At 34.7% G+C, this 25,697-nt stretch overlaps 1 protein-coding gene across 10 annotated transcripts in view; it reads right to left on the bottom strand.

Moving 5' to 3' along the window:
* Positions 1-25,697, bottom strand: part of LOC144977483 (uncharacterized) — a 66,566-nt gene that overhangs the window by 6,827 nt on the left and 34,042 nt on the right. For 2 of the 10 annotated variants that reach the window (XM_078922745.1, XM_078922749.1), the window contains exons 5-9: positions 19,895-20,008; positions 15,170-15,232; positions 10,365-10,439; positions 9,250-9,413; positions 2,665-2,692 (exon numbers count right to left, since the gene is read on the bottom strand). In XM_078922745.1, coding sequence (XP_078778871.1) covers positions 2,665-2,692; positions 9,250-9,413; positions 10,365-10,439; positions 15,170-15,232; positions 19,895-20,008 — 444 coding nt within the window. Of the gene's footprint in view, positions 1-2,640; positions 2,693-7,176; positions 7,392-8,299; positions 8,494-9,249; positions 9,414-10,364; positions 10,440-15,169; positions 15,233-19,894; positions 20,009-21,950; positions 22,836-25,697 lie in introns of all 10 variants that reach the window. The other 8 variants (XM_078922744.1, XM_078922750.1, XM_078922747.1 and 5 more) reach the window with 6 other exon arrangements.

Raw genomic sequence — 25,697 nt, forward strand, 5'->3', positions numbered from 1 at the left:
ACTCATTAAGTTACCTATTTCAGTATAAACAATACATTTACAAAATAACAAGATAACCATTACCACTTCATCAACTTGAAACACTTTAATCTCATTGTATATATAGTTAGAATAATTTATAATTTAAAACATATTATCATTGTATACAGTTATAATATTTTTAGAATAAATATTAAAAGGAATTTAAAATTATTTTCAAAATCTACATATAATAAAAGCATTTGAGTTAAAAAGAAATACATTCGGATACTTCGAATGGTTTGTAACCAAACTGGTGCTTACATCAAGAAAACTTTGTGCAAGTGAAAATTAAACGTGTCTCAGACTATCTGTAAAGAAAGTAGAAGCAAAAAGAAGAAGAAAAGAATACAACGAAACAAAGAAAGATATACTAGATACCTTAATACTATGAGAACAAAATTGTATTTCTACTTTTTTTTCTCAGAGAAACTTAAACTCCATGCGACAAATTGTAACTATAAAAAAAAAAACGATATACAGTGAAATCCTGATAAACCAACACCGCCGGACCAGAAAGATTGGTTGACTTTAAGCAAAGTTAATTTTATCCATTATCAATGGTACACACTTAGATAGAGAACAGAACATTTCGGATCAACAAGAGGTGTTGATTTTAAGCAGAATTTGATATTAAGAAGTTTGACTTTATGCGGATTTCACTGTAATTTGTACAGGCATGCATTGAATTTGTTATGAAATAAAATCACAGATATATATATTTCAATATAATCATAGAGTTAACTGTTCAAGTTTTTTGTTGGCGTAGCCTTATGTACAGGACAATGAAAATGTCGCTGCTTGAAGCTCAAAAAAAAAAAACAGAAAGTGAACTGGGAGCTTAAATTTATTCAATAAAAACAGATACTGTGGACGTTTCGGGGTTCTCCTTTATCAGCAAAACACGATGAATGAAACAATAAGAACGTCATTACTGTTTCATTTATCGTGGTTTGTTGATTAAGGGGGAACCCGAAACGTCCACATTATCTGTCTTTGTTGAATAAATTGAAGCCTCCATTTAATTTCCTAAGAACATGCATTTTGGCTGTGTTAATAGTCACGAATTACCTGAAGGGTTTGGGAGGAACCAACCAGCTGCTATTAAAACCAAAAAAAGGGGAGGGGAGGGGGTTGAAGAACTTCGGTTCTCCTTTTAAAAACTATCAAATTCGGGGTTTATTTTTACACCAATAAAGGAAGTTTCAAAAGGTCGTATCTGAAAACCTACAAACTCAAAACGAAAAGATAAATCGATTCAATTTGAGAAAAGAAATATTGGATTTGGATGAAAGATAGTATGCGCTTGGCTAAGAAGCTCACAACATTGCCATCCGGAAGTATAACGGACCAACACACAAAACTATGTGCAACCTTGAACGTTTGTAGTCCGGTTAATACAGTTTAGTGAGAATTAACTCATAAACGCGGATGACAAAAAGCATTAACAAAGACCTGGGTGACGTCAACTTCATACTATCTATAATCGACCTGAACTTATTTACAACCCGATAGCCGATAACCCAAATTATTTTTATGGTCTCGTTGTTGTAATGGAAATTAAGCACTCAAATCAACGTGAAATATATTCCATTAAAACAAATTTAAAACAGGCCCATAATTGCGTTTCTTTGGTAAATAAACTGACAAATATATTATGGTCGTTGCTTCTAACCAATTTAGTCGAGTAAAATATTTAGCATTATTTGATGGTGTAAAAGTGAATAATTAATGATATCAGTTTGGTGGACAGTGAAGGATATGGACACGGGAACATAAAAAAAATTGCCCAATGATGTAGAAGAGAGAGAGAGAGAGAGAGAGAGAGAGAGAGAGAGAGAGAGAGGGGGGGGGGGGGGGGGGGGGGAATGGGGGAACAACCAGAGGACTGACATAAAGTGTATTATCGATCAAAATAATATAATATTTAATTTGATGTAGGATTTAATCGACGTGCATTTTTTTCAGGTCTGATAACGAAATTCATAATTGGTCCATTGTTGTAATGGAAATCTCAAAAACTGAACGCAATAATATATTGCCCATTACAGCATTGGTAAACTAGGCCCATAATTCCGTTCGGATGTCAGACCAGCATATCATGTACACATCCGATTTAACACAAGGCGCTTTTGTATAAACAGTGATGCAAAAAGCTTCCCCTCTTTAAATCCTTTTAAATATCGTCATCTTAATTTATTGGTTTGATCCAGATTTTTTTTCAGAATCTATAATCTTTGTGTACTTATCTTCCAATATATAAATATATATATATATATATAAATATATATATATATATATATATATATATATATATATATATATATATATATATATATATATATATATATATATATATTATATATATATATATATATTATATATATATATATATATATATATATATATATGTATATATATATATCATAATATAAAGAAAATAAGTAATGAGTAAAAATAATTTGGGTATACATCATAAACCAGGCAGGATTTCACCTGGACAACTTCAAAGGAACACAATCTGTGGTGGAAAAGTTCTCGGAACAATATGGCAGATAAGGGGGGTCTCACTGGTTGGAACACTCGGGTAAGTCGGGCAGACATGCAAAGCTAAACACTTACATAATAGTAATCAGGGATTTTTACCGAACTACTGCTGGAGGAGCTTGGTTTTCTGGAAATGGGAAGATAAGGTAAGATAAGATAAGATTATATTTATTGATCCTTGTATGGAAATTATAACTTTGTATCACAACACAATTCGGTAATATATAAAAGAAATATCAAATGTTAATAAATTAAATGAATTAAAGAGATTTGAGAATTGAAAAGAGAACTAAGTAAATAATAACATGTGGTTGGTGTTGACTGGAGTCTGGTGTGATTTACACATAGATACACTATTCTATATTGTAATATTCGTGATTTAAGGAGAAAATTACTTCTTTCTAAATCTGCTACGTTTCTTTTACATAATTCGGTGTGGGGCGGGGGGGGGGGGTTATGCCCTTCCGCCACGACATCGTAAGATATCGTCGCCTAGCATGCCACGAAGGAATATATATATATATATATATATATATATATATATATATATATATATATATATATATATATACATAATTCATCAAACAAGATGTCTGATGTCAACAGGGATCACCCGTGTTGTCCAATTGAGCAAATTGGGGGTTAATAATTTTGCTCAAGGAAAAAAAAACGAAAGTGCCTGAAGAGGGGTTCGAACATTGCAATGTCGTAACCACACGACCACTTCGCCCCCTTCGGGGAAAGTTCGAGGAAAACTGCTATTTATTAAATATCACTGTATCAGCTGAAAGCGAGTTTCTTTACTTTCCTTTATATATATATATATATATATATATATATATATATATATATATATATATATATATATATGATACAATGTGTAATTTCAAACATCCCTAACATGTACTCAATACAAATATCATATTGTATTTTGATGATATTATATTTATATGAATAAGATTGAGATAATACAGACGAATAACTAGATTAATTCATAACGAAGAAAAACACATTAATGAAAATGGTAACAATTATTAATTATACATGGGATTGTCCAACGCAAAATAGTTTTTGTTTTTCTTAATTCGTGATATTTTTATAGTATCTAGTCTTAATTCATTATGTACAATCTACAACTGAAAAAAACCCTGAAATTTCTATGACACTACAAAGCATCTTTTTTTTTTTTGTTGTTGTTGTTGTTGTTGTTGTTGTTGTTGTTGTTCTATTAAACATAATAATAGAGGCTTTAGTTAAACAGTAACTGAGAAGCTTACCACGTTAAAATAGAAAAAGCTTATTTCAATTATTTTTTTCTCCACGATATGCATCATTAATCTGTAAGATTTACTATATAAAATGTAAAACCCATTGTTAACATTTTAGTTTACAAATTGGATTCAATAGTCTGATGTCACGTCACCCAGCAACGGCGGCCATCGTGGTTCTAAACAAGGAAAATCAGTACTTTTTATTCTTCATGCTGGTTAGAACTGATCAGAATGTTTAAAAGTCAAAACATGATCAGATTCATAATCGATTTTTTTTCTTCTGGATGCGCTTTTATGCTCGTCGGAGAAATATTTCATAAGGGCGCCCGCCATTGTTCCGATAGTTTAGAGCCAGTTACTAAGTTACCATGCGTCATTACGAGGGAAATGACGTTACGACTTTTGAAGCGTATTACAATCCTCATTAACTGACATTGAACAAAAAATTGTTTTCGGAAAACAAAAAATATTTTGTGTTGGATGGATCTCGAGTAATTAGTAGTAACTATCATGAAATCTTGTAAGCTTAGAAAACTATTTTTTTAAGTGAACTTTTATATAGCGCAATATCCACTAAACGTGCTAAAAGCGCTTTACAAGGGGTCCCTGGCCAACAGCAACATTTAACATTTATGACGGGACATGACGCCTGTTGCGATATTACAATTTTTTCATACAGAGACTACGCTGTTGACGGCCAGGTACTCATATTACACCTGAGTACAGTGAGAGAATATGAGTACTCAACTATGCGCCAAGCGAGGCTCGAACCCAAGACCTTCAGATCCGAAAGCGAGTGTCATACCACAAGACCACATAGCCGCAAAAAAAAATTCAAATCATTGTTGGCATATGTGAGCAATATTTATTTCTTTAATGACAATTAATGGAAAAATGAATTATGTGACCACTTCAAAAAAAGAGCATGATACTAAACACGGAACATTTCGGGTTCAAAACCCTTCCTCATCCAATAATAACAATGACAATGACAACTTTAAAACCAGACAGACGGTCCGGATTTCAAGTGTTGCATCACATTTTACTGTGTGTGTGTGTGGGGGGGGGGGGGTTGTTATTCCCCGATCGAAGAAGGGTTTTGAGCCCAAAACCGTGTTTGGTACTTTGTTCTTTTTTCTATTTTGAAGCTGTTATATTCAATTTTGTCCATTAAATCATACAGCCCACGGCTTCTAGCTGCTTAGTATTCATTTAAATAATAATTATATAAAATATTAAAATCAATTCCAAGATTCTTAATTATTGACTACTTATTGATAATTATTTAATCTATAATTGTCAAAATTAAAAAAAACATCAGATAAAGTTAACAATAGTACATTCTTACATTTTGTTAAAGTTAACAATAGTACATTCTCATACTTTAAAATAGTTAATAATAGTACATTCTTATATTTTAAAAAGTATAAATTATCATTTAACCACTGTCATGCAATATATACCATGCATATACATTAAGTAGACATAAGTCGCATACAAACAAATTGCAAACTTTAAAAAGTTGGTGAAAAAATCTGACTTTATAAGTGACACTTTTTCAAAACAGTAACTTATTATTTTTAAAATAGCAATTACCATGTTCTTATTAGGCCATATACAGGGGCCATAGAATTTATACAATATATTAGATTAGTAATATTAATAAACTCTACATACGAAGTGTAGTTAAATTTGGCATTTATAGAAGATTCAGTTCGCTTCAGAGGATGAAAAAGAAAATGAAAATACAAAATGCAAGTCTGATTTAGGGTTCATCATATGAGTTCAAATTTCTTTATCTCTACATTTTAATTACTTAATCAGAAAGAAATATTTTAAGACATGCTTTTAATCTCAAATCGAGTTCGGATCGGCTCAGGAATCACTCAACCAGTTTACTGTCGTACTCTGGAAAGACGTGTATTTTAACTCACTCAACACTAATACTGACTATATCCGTAATTTACACCGTTTACTTTTACCCCATGCCTCTTATTACATTTTTTCTGACACCAATTATAGGCGTAGTATCAAAGCTAATGTTTTTAGTTTTTACATGTTAATGGTAGTTGAATAAAACTATCTATGTACATGCTCATTTTTAATACATTTGTTCAAATTTTGAAAAGTAGCAAACATCTCTAGGATTGTGCGAGTTAAAATTTGGTCAGAAAACTCATTCCTTCAAATATCGATCGATTTAAATGACCCTCATCTTAGAAAAAAAAATCCCTCAAACCTGGGACTTCCAGAGAATTTTTGGCAAGATGAGGGTCATTTTAATCGATCGATATTTGAAGGACGAGTTTTCTGGCCAAATTTTTCAATACTGTATTTCCAGAGTACGAAAGTTAACTAGTTAAACGTCACACCCTATCCACGTAAAAAGTTGTCCTTCAGAGCCATTAGGCCCAGAGAGCCGGAGTTTATCCCGGTTTCTATAGCGTATAATGGACAATAGCAATTGCTTGCTATCCTTTGGATAGGGCGCTAGTCAATCGCAAAGTACTTTGCGCCAAATCTAACAGACTCAGCTACCCATCCACTGCTGGGTGGACAGAGGGGGTCAGAAAATCTCGCCTGCACCCGGGATCGATCTTGGTACCTTTGCGTGTGACGCGAACGCTCTACCAACTGAGCTATCGGGACCCCCGTAACCACGTAAAGGCAAACAATAAATATTGAAAACTGGAACTCTACAATCTAGTAGGGGGGTTTCGATAGCTCAGTTGATAGAGCATTCGCTTCACACGTAAAGGAACCGAGATCGAACCCGGGTAAAATGGGATTTTTTTTCTGACCCTACCAGTGATTGGTTAGCTGGTTAGGTGAGATATGGTGGAAAGTACTTTGCCAGGCTAGCGTCCTATCCAAAGGGTAACAAGCAATTGCTATTGTCCGTTTTGCGTTGTAGAAACTGGAATAAACTCCGGTTCCATGAACCTAACGGATTTGAAAGACTACTTGTTCAAAAATCCAAATCAACTGTACTGTCTAAAGATAAAAAAAAAATCACAGTTACTAAGATATTTTACCTAGCCAAAATGTCAAAATGTAGGCAATTTTTCTCTTCAATCAATAGCAGCAATGTGCAGAAGGAGGTGGGGGGAATCACAAGAGGATGTGCTCGAAAGTAATAAAATCCATTTAATGGTTCTTTTTTAGGGGGACAAACCAAACTCAACATAATTTGAGCAACCAAGTATGTGGTGGTCGGGAGGTCTTGGGGTTTGGTTATTTTATTTTGGTGGTTCTCTCTCGCTCTCTCTTTGGAAGAAGGAAGGTAGGGATGTGATTGGTTGAATTTCCGGTTCAAATATGTCGCAAAAATTGCTACTACCTTTCTGCACTGTCCACGCTCATTGCCCGCTTGAATGGTTTGGGCTCCCAGCGAATATTGACGGGCGGTATTGGTGACATTTTTGGAAAGGACATCTTCACAGGCGGCACGTATATGGCTGGAGGGCCCGGCCTGTAAAATGGATGAGTCCTCTTTGGGGGCCCAACTTTTTTCCTGGGAGGTTGCGGGGAGCTTGGTACGCTCAGCATTCTTGTCTATCTTTTCCAATGTAAAATGTGCGCCAGAAAGAATTCATACAAGTGTGATGTTTGGAGTGGAAAGAAATTATTAAGGTTTTTCATTAAAGAACATTATTTAGAGGAGAAAAAAAAAGAAAAATAGAACTGTTGCATCGGGCACAACCCAAGAAAAATGACCCTCTGAGCTAATGGAAGAGTTTTAGAATTTGGCATACTTCAACAATGATTAGCGAGTCTTTACCAAAATATCACAAACTAAATGAAATGCAAAGAACCTTTTAATATAAGTCGGGATCTTTTAAAATGTTTGAAATAAATTAAGATGGGTTTTTTAAAAACATTTTGAAGGATGGTTGGTGGAAGATAATTTGGAAGGACAGCAGGATGGGTAGCATTCTTTGTTGAATTGTGGAAGTGTCAAAGGATGTCAAAGTGGAAGGATGTCAAAGTATATCAGGACCATGAGATGCTTGGGTGTTCAAACAAAAGCCTGTCGATTGATGGTAGGGAAAAAGGAAAAAATCATTTTCGGATTGAGATTTTGAAATGCAATGTTTTTGTGTGCCTTTCTTTGAAAATTCACTTTATTCATCTTCAGAAGAAATCTTTCTTTAAAGCCTATATCGGGGAAAAGACCGAAATAACCCAGGCGTCAGATGCAGTGCAACGCCACAAAATGATCAATAGGGGCTAAGTATCTTGTTCAAGGTAAAAACGAGATGTCGAAGTGCGGCTCGAACCCAGGTCTCTCTGGTGGAAGTGCAATGTCTTATCCACTCGACCAGCTCGCCCCTTCTCCTTCCCCGCCACCCATGAGTTCCAATGAATAGAAAACAATTTGATGTCAAAAATCTCAATCCGACAATGAAACAAAAGGTCTTGGTGAATGCCGTGTTTCGTTTGTTTTTTGTTTTTTCTACTACCTGGGCTCACTAACAGCCCTCTTGAATGTCTCAACCCTCTGAATGCCGACATGAGGTAGTGGCTTCAGAGGCGGAGATACCCTTGTCGGCGGCAGATAGATGAGAGGTGGTGACGGTCTGTAATAAGCTCTCAGATGGCTCCTACAAGTTCCTCTTCTTAGCGTGGGGCTTGTGTACTTGGGAAAGGGTAACACCTAAAAGGTTTCATGATAAGCAATATAATGCCGATGAAATTAAATTGTTTGAACAGTTTTATTGTCTCCTGTGAATATACCGGATTGTTAAGATTGCTTCTTGTTGTGTTAATCATTGAAATGTATTAGCGACAATCAATTTTATAGCGAGAATCTGCATTAAGCCTAGAGACATCAGCAAGCAAATCAATTTTAAAATCCCACAAAAAGAGTTTCATGTTCAAATGTAGATTAAAGTTATCGAATGAAGATAAGAAATATAAAAGCAGCACGAATGAAAATAATATAATGAATCAAAATGCAAAAGAAAGGAAATAATAATAATGGGCTCGATATAGAAAAGCGTTGCTCATACGACTACAGAATTAGACTTGTTGGCTTTCATGCATTTCTAGAGCGAACCATGCCACTTTACCGCTTTTCCCGTGTATGACCTTCTTGTACTCAACGATGACAATACAACCATTCATAATTCAACAACTATAATGTCTCTTCAAGCGTGCAAACACTACTATCAAAGCTTTATGAAAACAAGAATTGAATGTTTTCTCATCCAAAAGATTAAAAGCTGCATTATAAGTATTGGCTATATTTACATTTTGTTTAAATGTCCAAAAATGCTTGTTAGATTAAGGAATGCCCTTCATTCAAACACAAAATATATATCGATCAGACTCAAAGACTGTCCATAAGTCCAACACACTAACACAACACATTGTTCTATTCCATCTACACAATCATTCAGATGACTCATACGTGTTATTGTTGTCAAGAGACTCGGAGGAGGCCTTCGAACGGTCCATGATTTGACGGTGTCTATCCATCTTCTCCCGTGCGCCTCGGATCTGTTCGCGCATGCGTGAAAAGCTCTGTGGCTGGTAGATTAGGTCATCCGGTGATATTCTCGACTCAATTCGGTGCTAAAAAGACGACGTTGAAATCAATGGAAAAGGATGGTACCAAACGGGTTAAAATTGCGTGTTTGTGGATTTTCTAGAACAAAGCATGACAAAGTGGCGTTAATAATATGTAGATTTATAATGTTGAATTCTTAAATAAATAAAGCTCATCGCTATCAGGAAATATAATGGCTATCCACTTATCATATACATGCAAGTTTCTCTTGTCTACTCCTTAGAACTATACCCAAAAATTATTTATAAAGATTTTTACCAAAAAAATATAGATCTATAAGCTTTGGCCTACATTTGCAGTGATATTATAATATACAGTAAACGATATCTCTGACTGTAGAATGAGTAAATCCATCATTTTTTAAATATTATGGATTTTAATAAATAAGTCTAATATTTACTATACATACAGATATCTAGATACATGCTTGGCTTTTTTGACAATTTGGGGATCATTTCATTCGATCAATATTTGGTTGTAGCTAGTACCCAAAAAAAAAAAAAAGAAAGAAAAATAAAGATAAAACGACCCTTCTAATATGATAACTACATGACCCCCGTTGGTACTGGTTTATCATTATCTTTGTTGATTACACTGGAAGCCCCATAAGGTCAACACTCTTTAAGTCAGTTTCTGTTTAAAGTCAACACCTCTTGTTGGTCTCAAAATTAATGTCTTTACCTAAGTGTCTTTAATTGATAATGAATTGAGTGGACCTTGCTTAAAATCAACCAATCCCTCTGATCCTGCAGCGCTAGCTTTACCGTGATTCCTCTTTATTAAAATTTGCTGAATTTTATACCTGAAACGTTCTTCTTTTTTTCAAATGGTATTCAGATGCATTTTGACCTAATCAACGCTTACTAATATTATGTTATGATATGTTACACTTTTTTAATGCCAAAATTAAGGACAAAAAATGTTTTGCCGGATTTTGACATTTTTTGTAGCCTCACCTCCCAGGACATGACGTTCTTTGGCTTTGAGAATCCATCGACAGTTCGAATTGCTTTTCTGTCCGTTTGTTTGGGCTGCAGGCATGGGAGGGGAACAAAAGGTTGGTCAAGGGGTCAAATTTGGATTTGGAAACGAAAGCATTCGAGGGGGGAAAAATATAAAATAAGGTTTATAATTCGTTGTCTTTTTTTTCCCTAACCCCCCCCCCCCTCCACCTCCCCCTCTCTCTTTTCCTGTTGGGGACATATATATTATGTGTGTAATAACACTGGAACAACATTTCACATAAAAGTATTGCCTTTATATTAATTTTAACTAACTCATATTAATACTGCTTGAAAAGTGATTCGTAATATTTGGTACTTAGGGTGTAATTACAACTTACTACTATAATGAAGATGTTGCTACCTACTTGAAACTCGAATGAAAAAAATAAAGATAAGTAAAGTATTGAATTGAAGAGTAGTGTTCCAAACTCTCTAACTCTGTCTTTTTTCCCATTTTGAGATATTGAGGATTATTTCCCCTGAAATTTTTCATTCAATTTATTATTTTATCATATTCAAACTTCAAATTCACAAAAATCTAGGGGAACTCTTGTGCCATTTGATGCTTAAAAATAAAGGTTACGTTTCAATTTTTCCCATGGATGGAAAATCTCAAAAAGTAGAAAAATCGACTTAACGAGTTTTGGACAACCAGCCTTCAGGTAAGCTTCAATTTATTAGACGAAGACAGGTACTGTGGACGTTTCAGGTTTCATATTTATAGGAATACTTCTTTAAAATGTCTTTCTCATGATTTCATCCTATATTATATTTAACAGCTACAAAAGCCTACACGACCAAACTCCACCCCTAATTTATGATAGCATATACAATAATGTCAACGATTGTTTACCTAAAACACATAGATTTAAAATTTGAAGAAAAACAATCGTCTAAACATCGAGAACAAACTAGAAAAGTGTGTTTGTGTTTGATTAAGTAGTATGATTCTGATAAGAAATTGCCATTTCAGATTCATTTCTATAAAATTGCCACATCAGATTATCAACAAAAACATTTTTAGAAAGAAAAGAATGTCTTTCGTGGGTTTCTTTTTTTCCTAATTCTAAAATCAAGAATAATTATTTTAGCTAAAACAAATTTACTTGTATTTTTAAGGCCTATTTTTTTCTAACCCCTTGTAATTCTCGTTCTCTTTTTAATTTGATAATCAATCCTCAGCCATGGGCCTTTAGTCCTACATGCATTAGTGTCGACGACTCAAATTCAACAAGGGGGGAGGGGATGGAGAAGGGAGGGGGGGGGGGATTCAATGGGTGTGGGTAAGGAGATGTGCAACAAATAAGAAAAAATACACACTGGTTTTCGGTTCAATTACGTGACAAAATTTTCTCTTCAATGAATAGTAACATGTTCTTATCACGACTACTGGGTGGGGTTCCCGACCTCCCATGGTGGGCAGGGAGGTACTTGCTGTGTCTTCTATATTCCTTTATCGGTTTTCCAATTACTTGGAATCTACATTTGTTCCCTATTTGAATCATTCCCCTTTGTCTTACTTTTTCCTCAAGTCCTTTTAATTGTACATCTAGAATGTTTTTACTCTCCAATTTTCATCCTTTTTACTGGCGCTGATATGACCTTAATGTGTTGCAAGCGCCGTAAAACCCTTAAAAACAAACAAAAAACATTATCACGACTACAAGAAATTACTATTTCAGCCCTCTTTTGTTCTATCTTTGTTTCTTTCCATATTATATTATTTCCTTTTCATTTACGTCAACATTTTTTTCAGGCTCAACTTGTCTGCTCCATTAGGTATAATTTATGTCCGACGAAAAAAATAAAATAACTTTGCGATAAATCAACGTCCTATCAGAGGATGGCAAGCAATTTTAGTTGTACATTTCAAACTATTGATTTCAAATCCATGAGAAGCACGAATTCATGAATCCATGACTCAAACATTGAAATGCAAACCTGATAAGGTAGAAAATATTTATTATTTATTTGCAGATCGTTGTTTGAGAGAATGTGTTAGCTTATTAACATTGGTTATAGAATTAAGGATATGATGATGATGATGATGATGATGATGTTGATGATGATGATGATGATGAGGAGGAGGAGGAGGAGGAGGAGGAGGAGGAGGAGGAGGATGAGGAGAAGGATGATGATGATGATGATGATGATGATGATGATGATGATGATGATGATGATGATGATGATGATGACGGTGGTTGTGGTGGTGATGGTACTAGCGGTGGTGACTGTTGTTGTGGCAATGTTGAAATGTGACATGTGACCTTACCCTGTTAAAAATATTTAAATCAATTTTAAAAACACTTTTATTGACAAGGACGTACCTACACATTATAGGGAATGAGATTAGCGGAAGAGTAGCGTCCCTTGATTGGACGTCACCGGCGGAAAAGTTATTAGAGAGAGAACGTCATGTTGGTTGTGCGCATGCGTCTATCGTCCTCGTTTCCGGTGAAAGCGGCTTGAGACACTTCACCGAAAGCGAGGACGAGAGAGACGCATGCGCAAAACCAAATTGACGTTCTCTCTGTAAGGTGATGTCCAATCAAGGGACTTTACTCTTCCGCTAATCTCATTCCCTATTGCAAAATTACAAGTACTCATTTACTCAAGCAATAAGACTTCCTAAAAAATGGATCCATACCACGACACACAACATAAAGATAAGCTGAACCAAACATGTGAAAATGGATAAATTTGGAACTGACATTTGAGTTATTAGTGGCGTGATTATAAAAGCATAAAAAAATAATATGAATATTGGAGTTTTACTCATCTTTTACATTAAAATAGGGGGTCACGATGACTCAGTTTGTAGAGCACTCGCTTCACACGCAAAAGGACCGGGATTGATCCCTGGTGAAGTCGAGATTTTTATCTTGAGCTTTAAACTTGAGCTTTTATATAGCACAATATCAACTAAACGTGCTCAAAGCGCTTTACAAGGGGTCCCTAGCTAACAGAAACACTTAACATGTAGAACGAGAAATGACGCTCGTTAGGCGATATTACAAAGGTTTTTTTTCCAACAAAGACAACGCTGTTAACGGTCAGGTACTCATTTTACACCTGAGTACGGTGAGAGAATGTGAGTAAAGAGCCTTTTCCAAGGATTCAACATTGCACCCAGCGAGGCTAGAACCCAGGACCTTCCGATCCGAAAGCGAGTGTCATACCACAAGACCACATAGCCCTTTGCAATAGATAATAGCGTCCTGTCAAAAGGGTAACAATCAATTGCTATTATCCGTTAAACTCTACAGAAACCGGGATAAACTCCGTCTCCACTGATCTTATGGCTCGAAAGGACTACTTTTTTACATTAAAACATATCAAAAACTTATCAATTACGTAGGCTGGCAATGTAGATCAATAGCTACTTTGTTTACTATTATGAAAATGTAACGGGTTTTTTTAAAAAGCCCACACAGCAGTTGTGCCCATCAGTGAGTGTTACTGTCACAAATTCAAACCTTAAATCATTTTACATTATCATTAAATCCAGGGCCTTTGTGACTATTTCAAACAGTCAACTTGATTTTAATTCTTTTCTTTTATTATTATTATTATTATTATTATTATTATTATTATTATTATTATTATTATTATTATTATTATTATTATTATTATTATTATTATTATTATTGTTATTATTATTATTATTTTGGTAAACAAATGGTACGTGCTTTGGGTAAGACTCAATAATTTCATCCCCCACCCCCCAAAAAATAACTTTCGATATTCAAGGCCAGCAAAGTTGACTCTGTACCCGGAAGCAGTATTTTTTTTTCTCTATTAATCTTTGCACTAAACCTTATAATTTGTCGAAACACCTGTGTCTTTTTAATTAGACAGACATACCACAGTAATTCAAATTAGATGTGTACTTAATTTTGATACGAGTATCGATATTACACACCGATTCCCACGCTAAATTCTCACATAGCTACCCATCAATATCAACCAGCATTTGTGTCTAACTTTTTAGTGACATGACACTCGCTTTCGGGTCTGAAGGCCCTGGGTTCGAGTCGCGCTCTGAGTGGCGCATAGTTTTTGAGTCCTCGAAAAAGACTCTTTTCTCACATTCTCTCACCATACTCAGGTGTAAAATGAGTATACTTGGCCGCAAACAGCATTGTCTCTGTTGAAAAAGAAATGTATTTTCGCCTAACAGGTGTCTTGTCTCGTCCTACACGTTAATGTTAGCTAGGGATCCCTTGTAAAGCGCTTTGAGCATGTTCAGGGACAAATCGCTTTATAAAAGATCAAGTCGTTTTGTTGGGGGTTGTTTTTTTTTTTTTTTTTTTTTGGGGGGGGGGTGGGTTTTTTTTTTTTTTTTGTTGTTTTTTTTTTGTTTTTTTTTTTTGTTTCTTTGTCTGTTTGGGGGTTTTCGTTTGTTTTTTGTTTTGTTTTTGTTTTTTGATGTCAACCTCCCTCCTTGTTCACTATTCATCCAACCCCGATCGGCGGATCAAAACTCTGAAGTAAGTCTACATACAAGGTTTGCGCACCATGTTTTATTTAATTTTGGGCGGATCAGACCTCAAAGCTCATATGTCGACTTCAAAGTTTTGATCCGCCGATCGTGAAAATCGAGACTTCAGGGTTTGATCCGCCGACCACCAATAATGCCGTTTTGAGACGGTTGGATACAATTTTATAATCCTCAGTTTGTTTCATCTCCTACCCTTACGAGTTACAATACATGTCAAAAGATTCAAAGCGGAAATGCTATGACGTCACTTCCTTACCAATGGCGGCCTTGATGAGTGAAGACCTCCTGACTGTAGAGGTGCCTCGTTAAAGATGGCCGACTGAAACAGATTATATCAATAGGCATTTAGAGCTTTTTACATAAATATATAAATTAAAATTGATAAATTATGAGCCTGTGTAATTAGGCTTAATGGCACAAACTCATTTAAAATTCATTCAAGACTCTCTTAAACCCATTCAGAATATTCTCATGCTTTGATAACTTATTTCGAAGCAACACTTATATCATTGCCCATCAATGCATTTACAGAGTTAGAAGGAAATAGTCTTTTTTTATTATTCATCTTGTTGTTAAAAAAAAAAAGAATATTAATTATTTATCAGTTAATTGCCGTCTCTGGTAAAACATGCATTAAAAATTTGGTCAGAAAACTCGTGTTTCAAATATCTAGCGATTTAAATAACCCATATCTTGACAAAATCTCTCAAACCTGGGACATCGCGAAATTTTTCTTAGTCTCAGGTTTTGAGAATTTTTTGCCGAGACGAAGGTCATTTAAATCGATCGATTTTTGAAGGATGAGTTTTATGGCCAAATTATTAAATACATGTACTCGTATTTACAGAGTAAGGCTGCTAACTAGTGAATGAAATTGTTTTCTATACAAAAATGTCAATGTTAAATATATAGATTTTGGTTATGCCATTGGAAATATTCAATCCTTCAATACTTACGTTATTGTGGCATGAAATAAAAATTAGAAAGAGTATTATTAGAAAGAAGAGGAAATCGCATAGATTTTTTTCTTCAATATTCAAGAAGAGGAAATCGCATAAATTTTTCCTTCAATATTATCACGATAGAAAAATTTGCTCAAGAAAAACATGCAATAGGCGTTAATTCCTTTTAAACTGAATTTTGAAAAATGAAAAAAAGAAAGAAAACAAGGTTAAGCTCAGATTATAATTTTGACCTTTTTAAAACAACACTTTGTTCAAAACTACCGGTGCTCAATTTGAAATTAGAAAATTCAGATAGGGTAACAGTTTTTTATCTTGGTGCCCTGAAATTTCCATAGGACCACATTAAGAAGCAAAGATAATATGTGACGGTGATTTTAACCAGTTACCTGCCATACTCTGGAAAAAGAAAACATGCATTTAAAAATTTGGCCAGAAAACTCGTCCCTCAAATATCGATCAATTTAAATGATCCTTATCTCGGCAAAAACTCTCAAACCTGGGATCTCACGTGGTCTCCCTTAAGTCCCAGGTTTGAGGGTTTTGACAAGATGGGGGTCATTTAAATCGATCGATATTTGAAGGACGAGTTTTCTAACCAAATTATTAAATACGTGTTTTTTCCAGATTACGGTAATTAAATGGTTAACCAAACAGCAATATGATACAAAGACTGGAAATAATCAAAACAATACACAACATTAAGAATGTATTAGTGACAATAGTACTCTGCCGTATTCTTGAAAAATACATATTTAGAAATTTGGCCAGAAAACTCGTCCTTCAAATATCGATCGATTTAAATGACCCTCGTCTTAGCAAAATCTTTCAAACCTGGGACTTCGCGAAGTTTTTGCTAAGACGAGGGTCATTTAAATCGATCGATATTTTGAAGGACGAGTTTTCTGGCCAAATTTTTAAACATGTGTTTTTCGAGAGCACGGCAGTATTATTGTGGTACCGTAAGCTGAAAGCCCCCCCCCCCCCACCCACCCCCGCCGTCTAGTTTACTCATTCATTCTTTTCATTCATGCATTCAACATCATTATTATTCTGAGTATTCATTAAAAATAATTTGATATAGTCGCAATGAGTTACTACGTAAAATGGTTATATGGACATCATATTTATAATTATAATTGAGTAATGTTGACATTAAAAAAATAGATTTGATAGAATATTAGATCGCAATGAGTTACATATCGTAAAATGGGTGTTATATAGACATCTATTATTTTATAATATTATATATATGATATGTATATAGTTTTATTTGATGAACGATTTCTCTTAGACAAGTTAATAGTTCCTCTTATTAATCAATATTATACATAAACTCATCTGATTAGATAATGTGGCATAATTAAGACAAACAAACCAACAAACAAACAGATAAAGCAGTTTTCATATCAAGCATTGCTACATGATCAAACCAGGATTTATTTCTCAGCATAATATTTGTCATTGTTGCTATAGACTCTATATAGTAAAGAATCAAAGCCCTTTATTACGAGAACAGAAATTGATGAATAAGTCTATAATAACGACAATGACAAAAAGGCTGAAATGAACGCTTTTTGTTGATCAGACTTTTAGCCAAGTGCCTGTGTCAAATTAAATATCACGTCTACACGTAACGCATATTTTAGCATAATATTATTTTAGTTTAATTTTTAGTAAAAGTAATGTGGACACCATGGGTGATTCCTGCTGACACCAAATGTTTGTTTGATGTAACAGACGGTTAAATAAATCTAAAGATTCCTTCCTAGGCAACAACATCTAACGAAGCCGAAAAGCGTAATTTATTTTTATACGTATCTAGTTGAATAGTATTTTATTTGACGAATATGAGGGCATTTTCAGACATATATTATAACATTGTGTAAATAGACAAAGTCAGTAGTGGTGTTATGTGATTCAGATAAGTCTTATGATTTGACAAGATTGTTGTTTTAATCAGATAAAATTGACCAGAGGTAGCAACGTAAAGTAAGTGTACTGGATAGGAATTGAAGAGCTGTTGGTAAATTATATGAAATAGGCGCGGGATAAAAGATTTTTATTATTGTTATAATTTTTTTAATGGGTATTGATGAAATAAGCGGAAGACATTTGATAAAAATGTTTTTGTTTTTTTTTATAATTCAACAAGATTGTTGTTTTAATCAGATAAAAATTGACCAGTGGTAGCAACGTATGCTATAATTGTATTGGAGAGACATTAAGCAGATGAAAAAGTGGGTACCGATTAAATAAGTGAAAGAAATTGATATATTGTTATTATTTTAATAATTTGACAAGAGTGTTATAGATAAAATTGACAAGAGTAAGCTGATCGTATTGGATAGACAATTAGAAGATAAAAAATGGGTACCGATTAAATAAGTGGAAGAAATTTAATATGATAAAAGTGTTTTTGGTTGATGTTTTCAAAACATAGAATTGGACGCTGACATGCTTCATATAGGCAGTTGCAAGTTGTATATTGTGCAGTCCATGCAATAGAGAGATTTATAATACGCATGTTTTAGTCAATAGTGTAAAAGTTACACTTTGTGACAAAAAAAGTCATTGCACTTCTTTACGAATTAAAAATGATAAATTTCCAATGTAATAAATGAATTGTTTATATGTGTTAATAAAACAACATGAGAAAAAATATACATTTATGTTAGTTGGAAAGTAAATATAATCATTGTTCATATTAGCCTGATTACAAAATAGTAAAAATGTAATTAAAACACGAATAACAAATAAAAGATCCCAGTACTAAAAGTACTTAAGTCACATTTTAATTATTTTTAAGCCAATCAGTTTTATTCGTAAAGAATTAGAATCTCAGTTCACCCACCGATTATTTTCATGATAAACAAAAACTACATTCTCAATCTTAACCCTGCAATGTTTATTTTATACTCTCTATACTCTCCGCACTTGTTGCCTAATTGATGGTTTCTCTGTGACCTCCATAAGCGTTCGTGATTTGTGAGTTTCGTACGCTTGTATAAACCACCAAGCCTTGAGAAATGTTGGACATCACTAAGGGACATAATCTGTAACAAACGCATTATCCTAATAGCCGAATCCAAGCTTTACCCCCCCCCCCCCCCCCCACCTTCTTTTTTTTCTCAAAACTAACTAGCTGTAACTTAAGTACTTTTAGTCCTAAGCTCTTCAACTGCAATACACCAAAACTCATAATATCGTATGTTATTTCACGGCGCGTTTTTCTCGTTACGACGAATAACGATCTAAAACTTCTATGCCAGTCGCTCTTTGTGATGTAATTTTGCGATTACGAACCGTTTCGGCATTAAATACGTTTACAGAAACATTAAAATGCCTTACATCATTGTACCATACTCTGACTTTGAGTTGAATATGCATAGAAACTATTTCGATAGACATCATACAAACGTTATTAAAATGAAAGAATAGCATAAGTTGCATAATGTGATACTGTGAATTTGCAAGATATAATATTTGGATACCATAGAAACAACCTACCTGTTGGTATCATCAAATCATTGAACACTTTTAAGACCGTCAACGATGCGTATCAGACTATCAAGAAGATACTAAATTTCTTTCTTTTCCTTTGGATATAATGCATTGGCAGTGATTCTCAGGCTAAGTCAGTTGACGACGACGACGACGACGACGACGAAGACGACGAAGAAGAAGAAGAAGAAGAAGAAGAAGAAGAAGAAGAAGGAGAAGAAGAAGAAGAAGGAGGAGGAGGAGGAGAAGGAGGAGGAGGAGGAGGAGGAGGAGGAGGAGAAGAAGAAGATAAGTCAGTAAATTACTCAAAACCGCTCGATGAGTCTAACTGGAATTCTGCCTTAGTTCACTCTACCGTTACATTTTTTTTTAAGTGGCAAATTTTATTTTCAAAATGAATTGCTTTTCAAGCTGTTTTTGTTTTTAAAATCCCAATTACTTGAGACTCCTATCTATATGAACATTGGAGGATGATTGGTATGCAGCAGACAAATCAACAGTTGTGATGGTCTTACCTGTGAGCTGCCAGCGCTGGGTTCGCGAGATTTCTCCACGTGGTATAGGGGGCGCAGCTTCCTCTTGGATTTGCCCCCATCTTCCGTCTCCATCTTGCTCCCAATAATGGCCGCCTAAATAACGACAGCACTGCTTCATCAGACTCGTGAATTCTGCTGTTATCTTTATTACAAGATTCAATTCCATGCTCAAGATTCCACGAGAGTTAGGGAGCATTCTCCATTCATATAAAAATTCATATTTGTACCATATGTCTTTGTCAAAGTTTGCAATTCATTATGCTCTTTGTGGTTTACTTTTACTAGTGAAAAATACAGTTTGTAGCATTTTCATTTCTTGAAGGTAGAGAAATTTTTATTTTTATTTTTATTCGCCCATTAAGCGCTTACACCCAAACTTGTCAAACTTATCGAATGAATGATTATATTACTTTTCTTACCTTTGAGATTCAGAATTCTTGAACTTTAATTTGATAACTCATAGATTATTCTTTAACTAAGATCATATATCTTGCATCTTGCTTCACAGTTATTTTTGTTAGCGTTACAAGCAGATTATACATTTATAATGAATTTATAATGAAATATAGCTGTTATAATTCCAACTTGTATTTTATTTACAAGAAATTCATGCAGATTTTCTGCATAGGATGACATTGACCATGAAGCGAGTTGGGGTCATATTACGACGTGTATTTAAATATATTATAAGCAATATCTCGTAAAAGAGGCGCGTTTATAAGTACGTAACAACGCAAAATCGTGTACATAAACGGGTTTGCAAAGTTTAGAGTCGAGTAGCCAGTTGAACAGTTCGACGCAAAGAGTGAAACGGAGAGATTGCCAGGCCAGCAAGAGACGAGGTTTCAGCAAAGCCAACCACGTAGAATCGAAATAGAGAGAAAGAAGCGGATGCCAGATCAATTGTTTTTCGGAAGATATAGCAATAATGTTTTCTTGCAGATAGGTCAGAGATAACGTTTTTAGAAAAGACTAAAGCAGATAAGATCCATATTTATCCACACACACAATACTTCATGCTCCCCGCCATTTTGGGAAATGTTTAAATCATGCAACAAATATCATTCAGTGTCAGTGTTTTTCAGCAATTATAATAAACTAGAATAAAAAGGATTGAAAGGGTGACCAGCTATCTCAAAATCATGACCATGAAAAAAAATAGAGATTTGAACTTTTTAACTTTAATTTTTCATGATTATGAACAAATATTTCTGACTACGATTTATCTTTTTATAAGATATGTGGAATATACCAAAACATCAGTGGAAAGTTTTTACTTATTTACTTTCAGCTTATTTTACTTTTTTTTACTTTTTAGATATGACATATTATATTTATTTATAATTCATGAGTTCTGACACTAGAATGATTAAAGTTGAGACAATATCTGCATGCAATTGTCAACATTGAGAGCTAGTAACTGTAGCTAGCATAGATTGAAATATTTAAAAGTTATGAAAAGTCAAGTAGAACTAGAAAAATATCAGAAAAGGAAGAAAGAAGTGTTATGGTTTTTGTATTTCATTTTAGCTATGACTCGTCGAGATTAGATACTCGTATAATATAAACATTGTAAATGTTTCTCTGTTTGTTGTATTTCAATTGGGCAAGATATATGCTCCATTACAATAATTATTACAATTGTTGAGAGTAAACTTAAATTTAAATATGATTTTCAGAACATATTCCCCATATGATTTTAGCTGATGGACACAACAAGTACACATTACACATTTACGTTAACACATATTACAAGACAAAGACACACAGTACCACTCTATCCATTTAAATGGCAGGGACACAATATGAAGTATGTATGTGTGAAATCATGGATGGCCAAAGGATGTGCCACAGTGCGAATTGAATGAGAAAGTTTTAATTTTGAAAGCTGTGTCTCTGGAATCATTCAACTTTGCATTAGAAAACATTTGATTCGAGATTCAATTGAAAACTATTTTTAAAATGAATATACATGGTATTTTGGGGGTGAAATTTTCATGATTCCAAAGACTACCACAGTTTCAATTTAGTTCACCTTCGCCATGTAGCTTGGCATATAAATTGGCTGTGCAGGAACCGTACTGGGGCTGACTTGTCCGCGGCGGGCAAAAAGTTGTCTGCTTCTAGGCCTCGGCTGGGCATCAGAAACAGTGGGGTAAGTCGACGATGGTGGGATAAAACGTGGTGGCTCACTAGTAGCTCGTGACATGAAGCCCCTATTCGGCTTCTTCCCGTCGGCTCTTGCTTTTGACTTGTTGATACTTCTCTCAAGCTCAACCTCGTCTACTCCAAAATCCAGTGGTTTGCGAGGCTGACGGCCCACAGACTGAGCCCGGTTCATCCCATACCAAGATACGGGCCTATGAGCTCTCAAACCCTCCGTTCCAACGGCATCTTTTTCAACAGGGTAATAGCTTCGAGGTCTTTGTGAATGCACGGACCCAGCTCTAACCATTCGAGGTGGCGGAGGTCTCTCGTTAACACTGACGCTTTGAGGCCTCGGTGGTGGCACAGAACCAGCCCTGTGTCGAAGCACCACGGGGCTCCTGTGAGCCCATAAGTTTTCAGTGCCCAACGGCGGCTGAGGATCATGTTCGTATAGCCCTTGATGATAGCTCAGAGGCCTAGGAGGCATGGATCCGGCTCTTCTGGCTCTTGCGTCCGGTTGAACTGAACTGGCTCGGACTCTCCACGGCACTTCGCTTTGCTGACCGACTGGCGTAGAAGCATATCTAGTAGGGTTAGGAGAAGCAACAATTGGGGTGGACACATAAATAATAGATGGAGCCACCTGTGGACGATTAACCAGCTGCTGATGCAGCCTCGCGGGTCTCGCCTGAACTTTAGGAGGCACAGAAGTTGCCCTCGCTCTCCTACTGGCAACTGCTGCGCGAGGAGAAGAGTGCGTCTCAGCGGCAGCCTGTTAGGAATGAGAGGGAACAAGGGTGTAGGCAAAGGGGGAAAGGGTGGATGCAGGAGCAACAGATGTAGAATTTTAGGGTCTAAAATAACAAGAAAATCAATGGGTATCGGATGGGGTTTTTTATATGTAGGGATGTTTTTTTGGTTTAAATGCTAAATAACACCATTGGGTCGTGGGGTTTTTTTTTCTCAAAATAAACAAATAAACAAGGATTGGTGAGGTAGTAACAAGTGACAGAAACTACATAAATATGAAGAGACTGTAAACGTAAAACAATTTATTGACATATGGACAAAACATAAAAGAAAGAGTAAAAGAAAGATATATTATGTTTGCGCTTTGTTTCAAACATATCCAAGAGTTGGTATTTTAGAAAAGACACATTTCCATTGAAGAGATCTTTGTAGACACCATAGTATACGAGAAACAACTCAAATCCAGAAAACAATACAAAACTCCATTTTCTCCAAAATGTCGTCATCAGAAGGACAATGGAGATTGAGCAGGAGAATTGATCACGTGGTCAGCCACCTGCGCCACGACGTGCCTGTCATGATTTGAAAAAGAAATCTTGCATTTCTGGACCCTGCCATAGCATCCGATGAAATCGGTATACAATTATTCCCAATTTCAAACTAGATACCCGAAAACTACGGCGAAACGGTTTTAACATTGTTTATTATATTGCGTATTCGCGTATAAACACACATCTCATGTTATAGTGTGTAACATTCTCGACATATTTCTTGCAAATCCAATTTCGTTTTCGAGTTCGCACGTACTATATGTCTTGCGATTAGAATTGTGGATAATCTAATAATATAATATTGCTTCGTTTTATACCAATGCTCCCCCAACTCGCTTAATAAGCAACAGCAATGCACAAACTCCACTCGGGTTATCAGATAAAATAAAGATGGATAGAATTATTGGTGCTGAAAATTGAAACTTTCACTGCAGTGAGGCAACCAAACTTACAAGCAATGATGAGTGTGTATATACAAGCTGATTGCATTCGTTGTCAATTATCATGCAGGATGGTACATTCACTGATACTTAGATTGGGTCTATTTCGTTAAATGGTTTACATTGAGTGTTAAATGGATTAACTAACATTGAGTGATAAATCTAAACGATTATGGGGGGGGGGGTGAATTAACACATGCATTGCATGATATAGAATCATATGTTTTAAGGTTGGACGGGTTAAGGATGCTTAAATATTATTTGTTAGGCAATTATAAAGGAAATTAGTTACAATCAAAACTAATAATCCCATTACACGGGAATATGCATTCTTGAAAAACCGCCAATAATTGTTAATATTTATCTATAAATAATGAATTATTGTTATTGTATTTAATCATTCCGTGTTGATGGAAACGTTGAAATACAATTTGCAACAGGGAGAAAGCAAAATCATATTTGCCTTACGAATCTGAAATATATTAATGTTCATATAGAAAGTCCACCATAGAGCTCTACCACAAACGAGAGAAGAACATTGTCAACTTTTGTCGGTTTTTCAATCATGGGCCGGGAATTTAGAACTCTAAAAAATAATACTATTTAGAAATAAAAGATAGCTTTCTATTTTGCATGCATATCAATAAAGCTATAGAGGAAAGACATCAACAATCACATTTTTTTAAAAATTACAGTGTTTTAAATTACAAAAAATACGATTATTTGAAAGGCTTGAATTATGTTCAAGTGTGAAAGTTTAATATGACAAATAACTTCTGATTAATTCTACAATTTATGATTTTTTAAACTTGAATGATTTGCTTTTTCTTATTTATTTATTTTAACGTATAAGCACTAGATCAGTGTAATCTTGTTTACATTTATTTATGATAGCAATCATGTTGCTGAATAATGATTTACAATTGATATATTTGTGAAGTCGTAAAAAATAAATACTCAAAAATCACTAGAGCTTTGCGAGAACTAGATACTAGTTATCTACCTTGTTTATTTTAAAATTATTATTATTATTTTAAAAATGAATGCGGATTAATAGTTGTTGGAATGATTACATTTTCTCTCGACTTATCTTAAATCATCCATTTTCTAATTAGTTTTGACCATATATAAGAAATATCAGATGCACTAGCTGTAGTCCTCGCAGAGCGCCGAAACAAATTGAATTCTAAATTGACGATTTGTGCTCGAGACGAATTCTTTCTTTTAAATGTATCATGTTCCCCCTTTCCTGCTTCAATGATGGAAATGTTGCTGCTTGAAGCTCGAAGAAATAAATAACAATAGTCAAATGGAATGGAAGCTTTAATTTCATTAACAAAGACATCGGGTGTGAACGTTTTGGGTTTCCCCTTTGTTTTGTTAACAACGCCATCTTCTCATCCCTCATTCGTCTTTAACCTTTTAATCATTGCATTTTCTTGAGTAAAGGGAAACCCGAATCGTCCATTCATCTGTTTTCGTTAATCAAAATTCGATTCCATTTCACTATTATTATTTATTTGCTTCAATGATGGAAAAGCCAGTTTTACAAAATCTTTCTTTTTTGGCGTATATATTTGTCCACGAATTAATTTTTGTCTTACATTTATTTACCCCTTCATATATTATTTGCTGGCGTGAGATTTACTATTTGACAGAAAAGTGAGTTTTAATTTTTTGTAAAATCCTCAATCAAATCAAAATACAATTTAAAAACTTGGCGTAAAAAAATCTAAATTAAAAGGCATTTAAAACAAGATTGTTCCTCCAATATTTTACATCATCTCAGCCAAATAAAATTATTTCTTCTTACTCGGATATCTTCGCATTTTCTGTCAAGGAAGAAAGAAATAATGACACAATCAGAAGAAATCGTCTCGACGAATCCAACAA

Source organism: Berghia stephanieae, chromosome 7, assembly GCF_034508935.2.
Source record: "Berghia stephanieae isolate SIO BIC M18660-M18661 chromosome 7, UCSD_Bste_1.3, whole genome shotgun sequence".
Classification (NCBI taxonomy): Eukaryota; Metazoa; Mollusca; class Gastropoda; order Nudibranchia; family Aeolidiidae; genus Berghia; species Berghia stephanieae.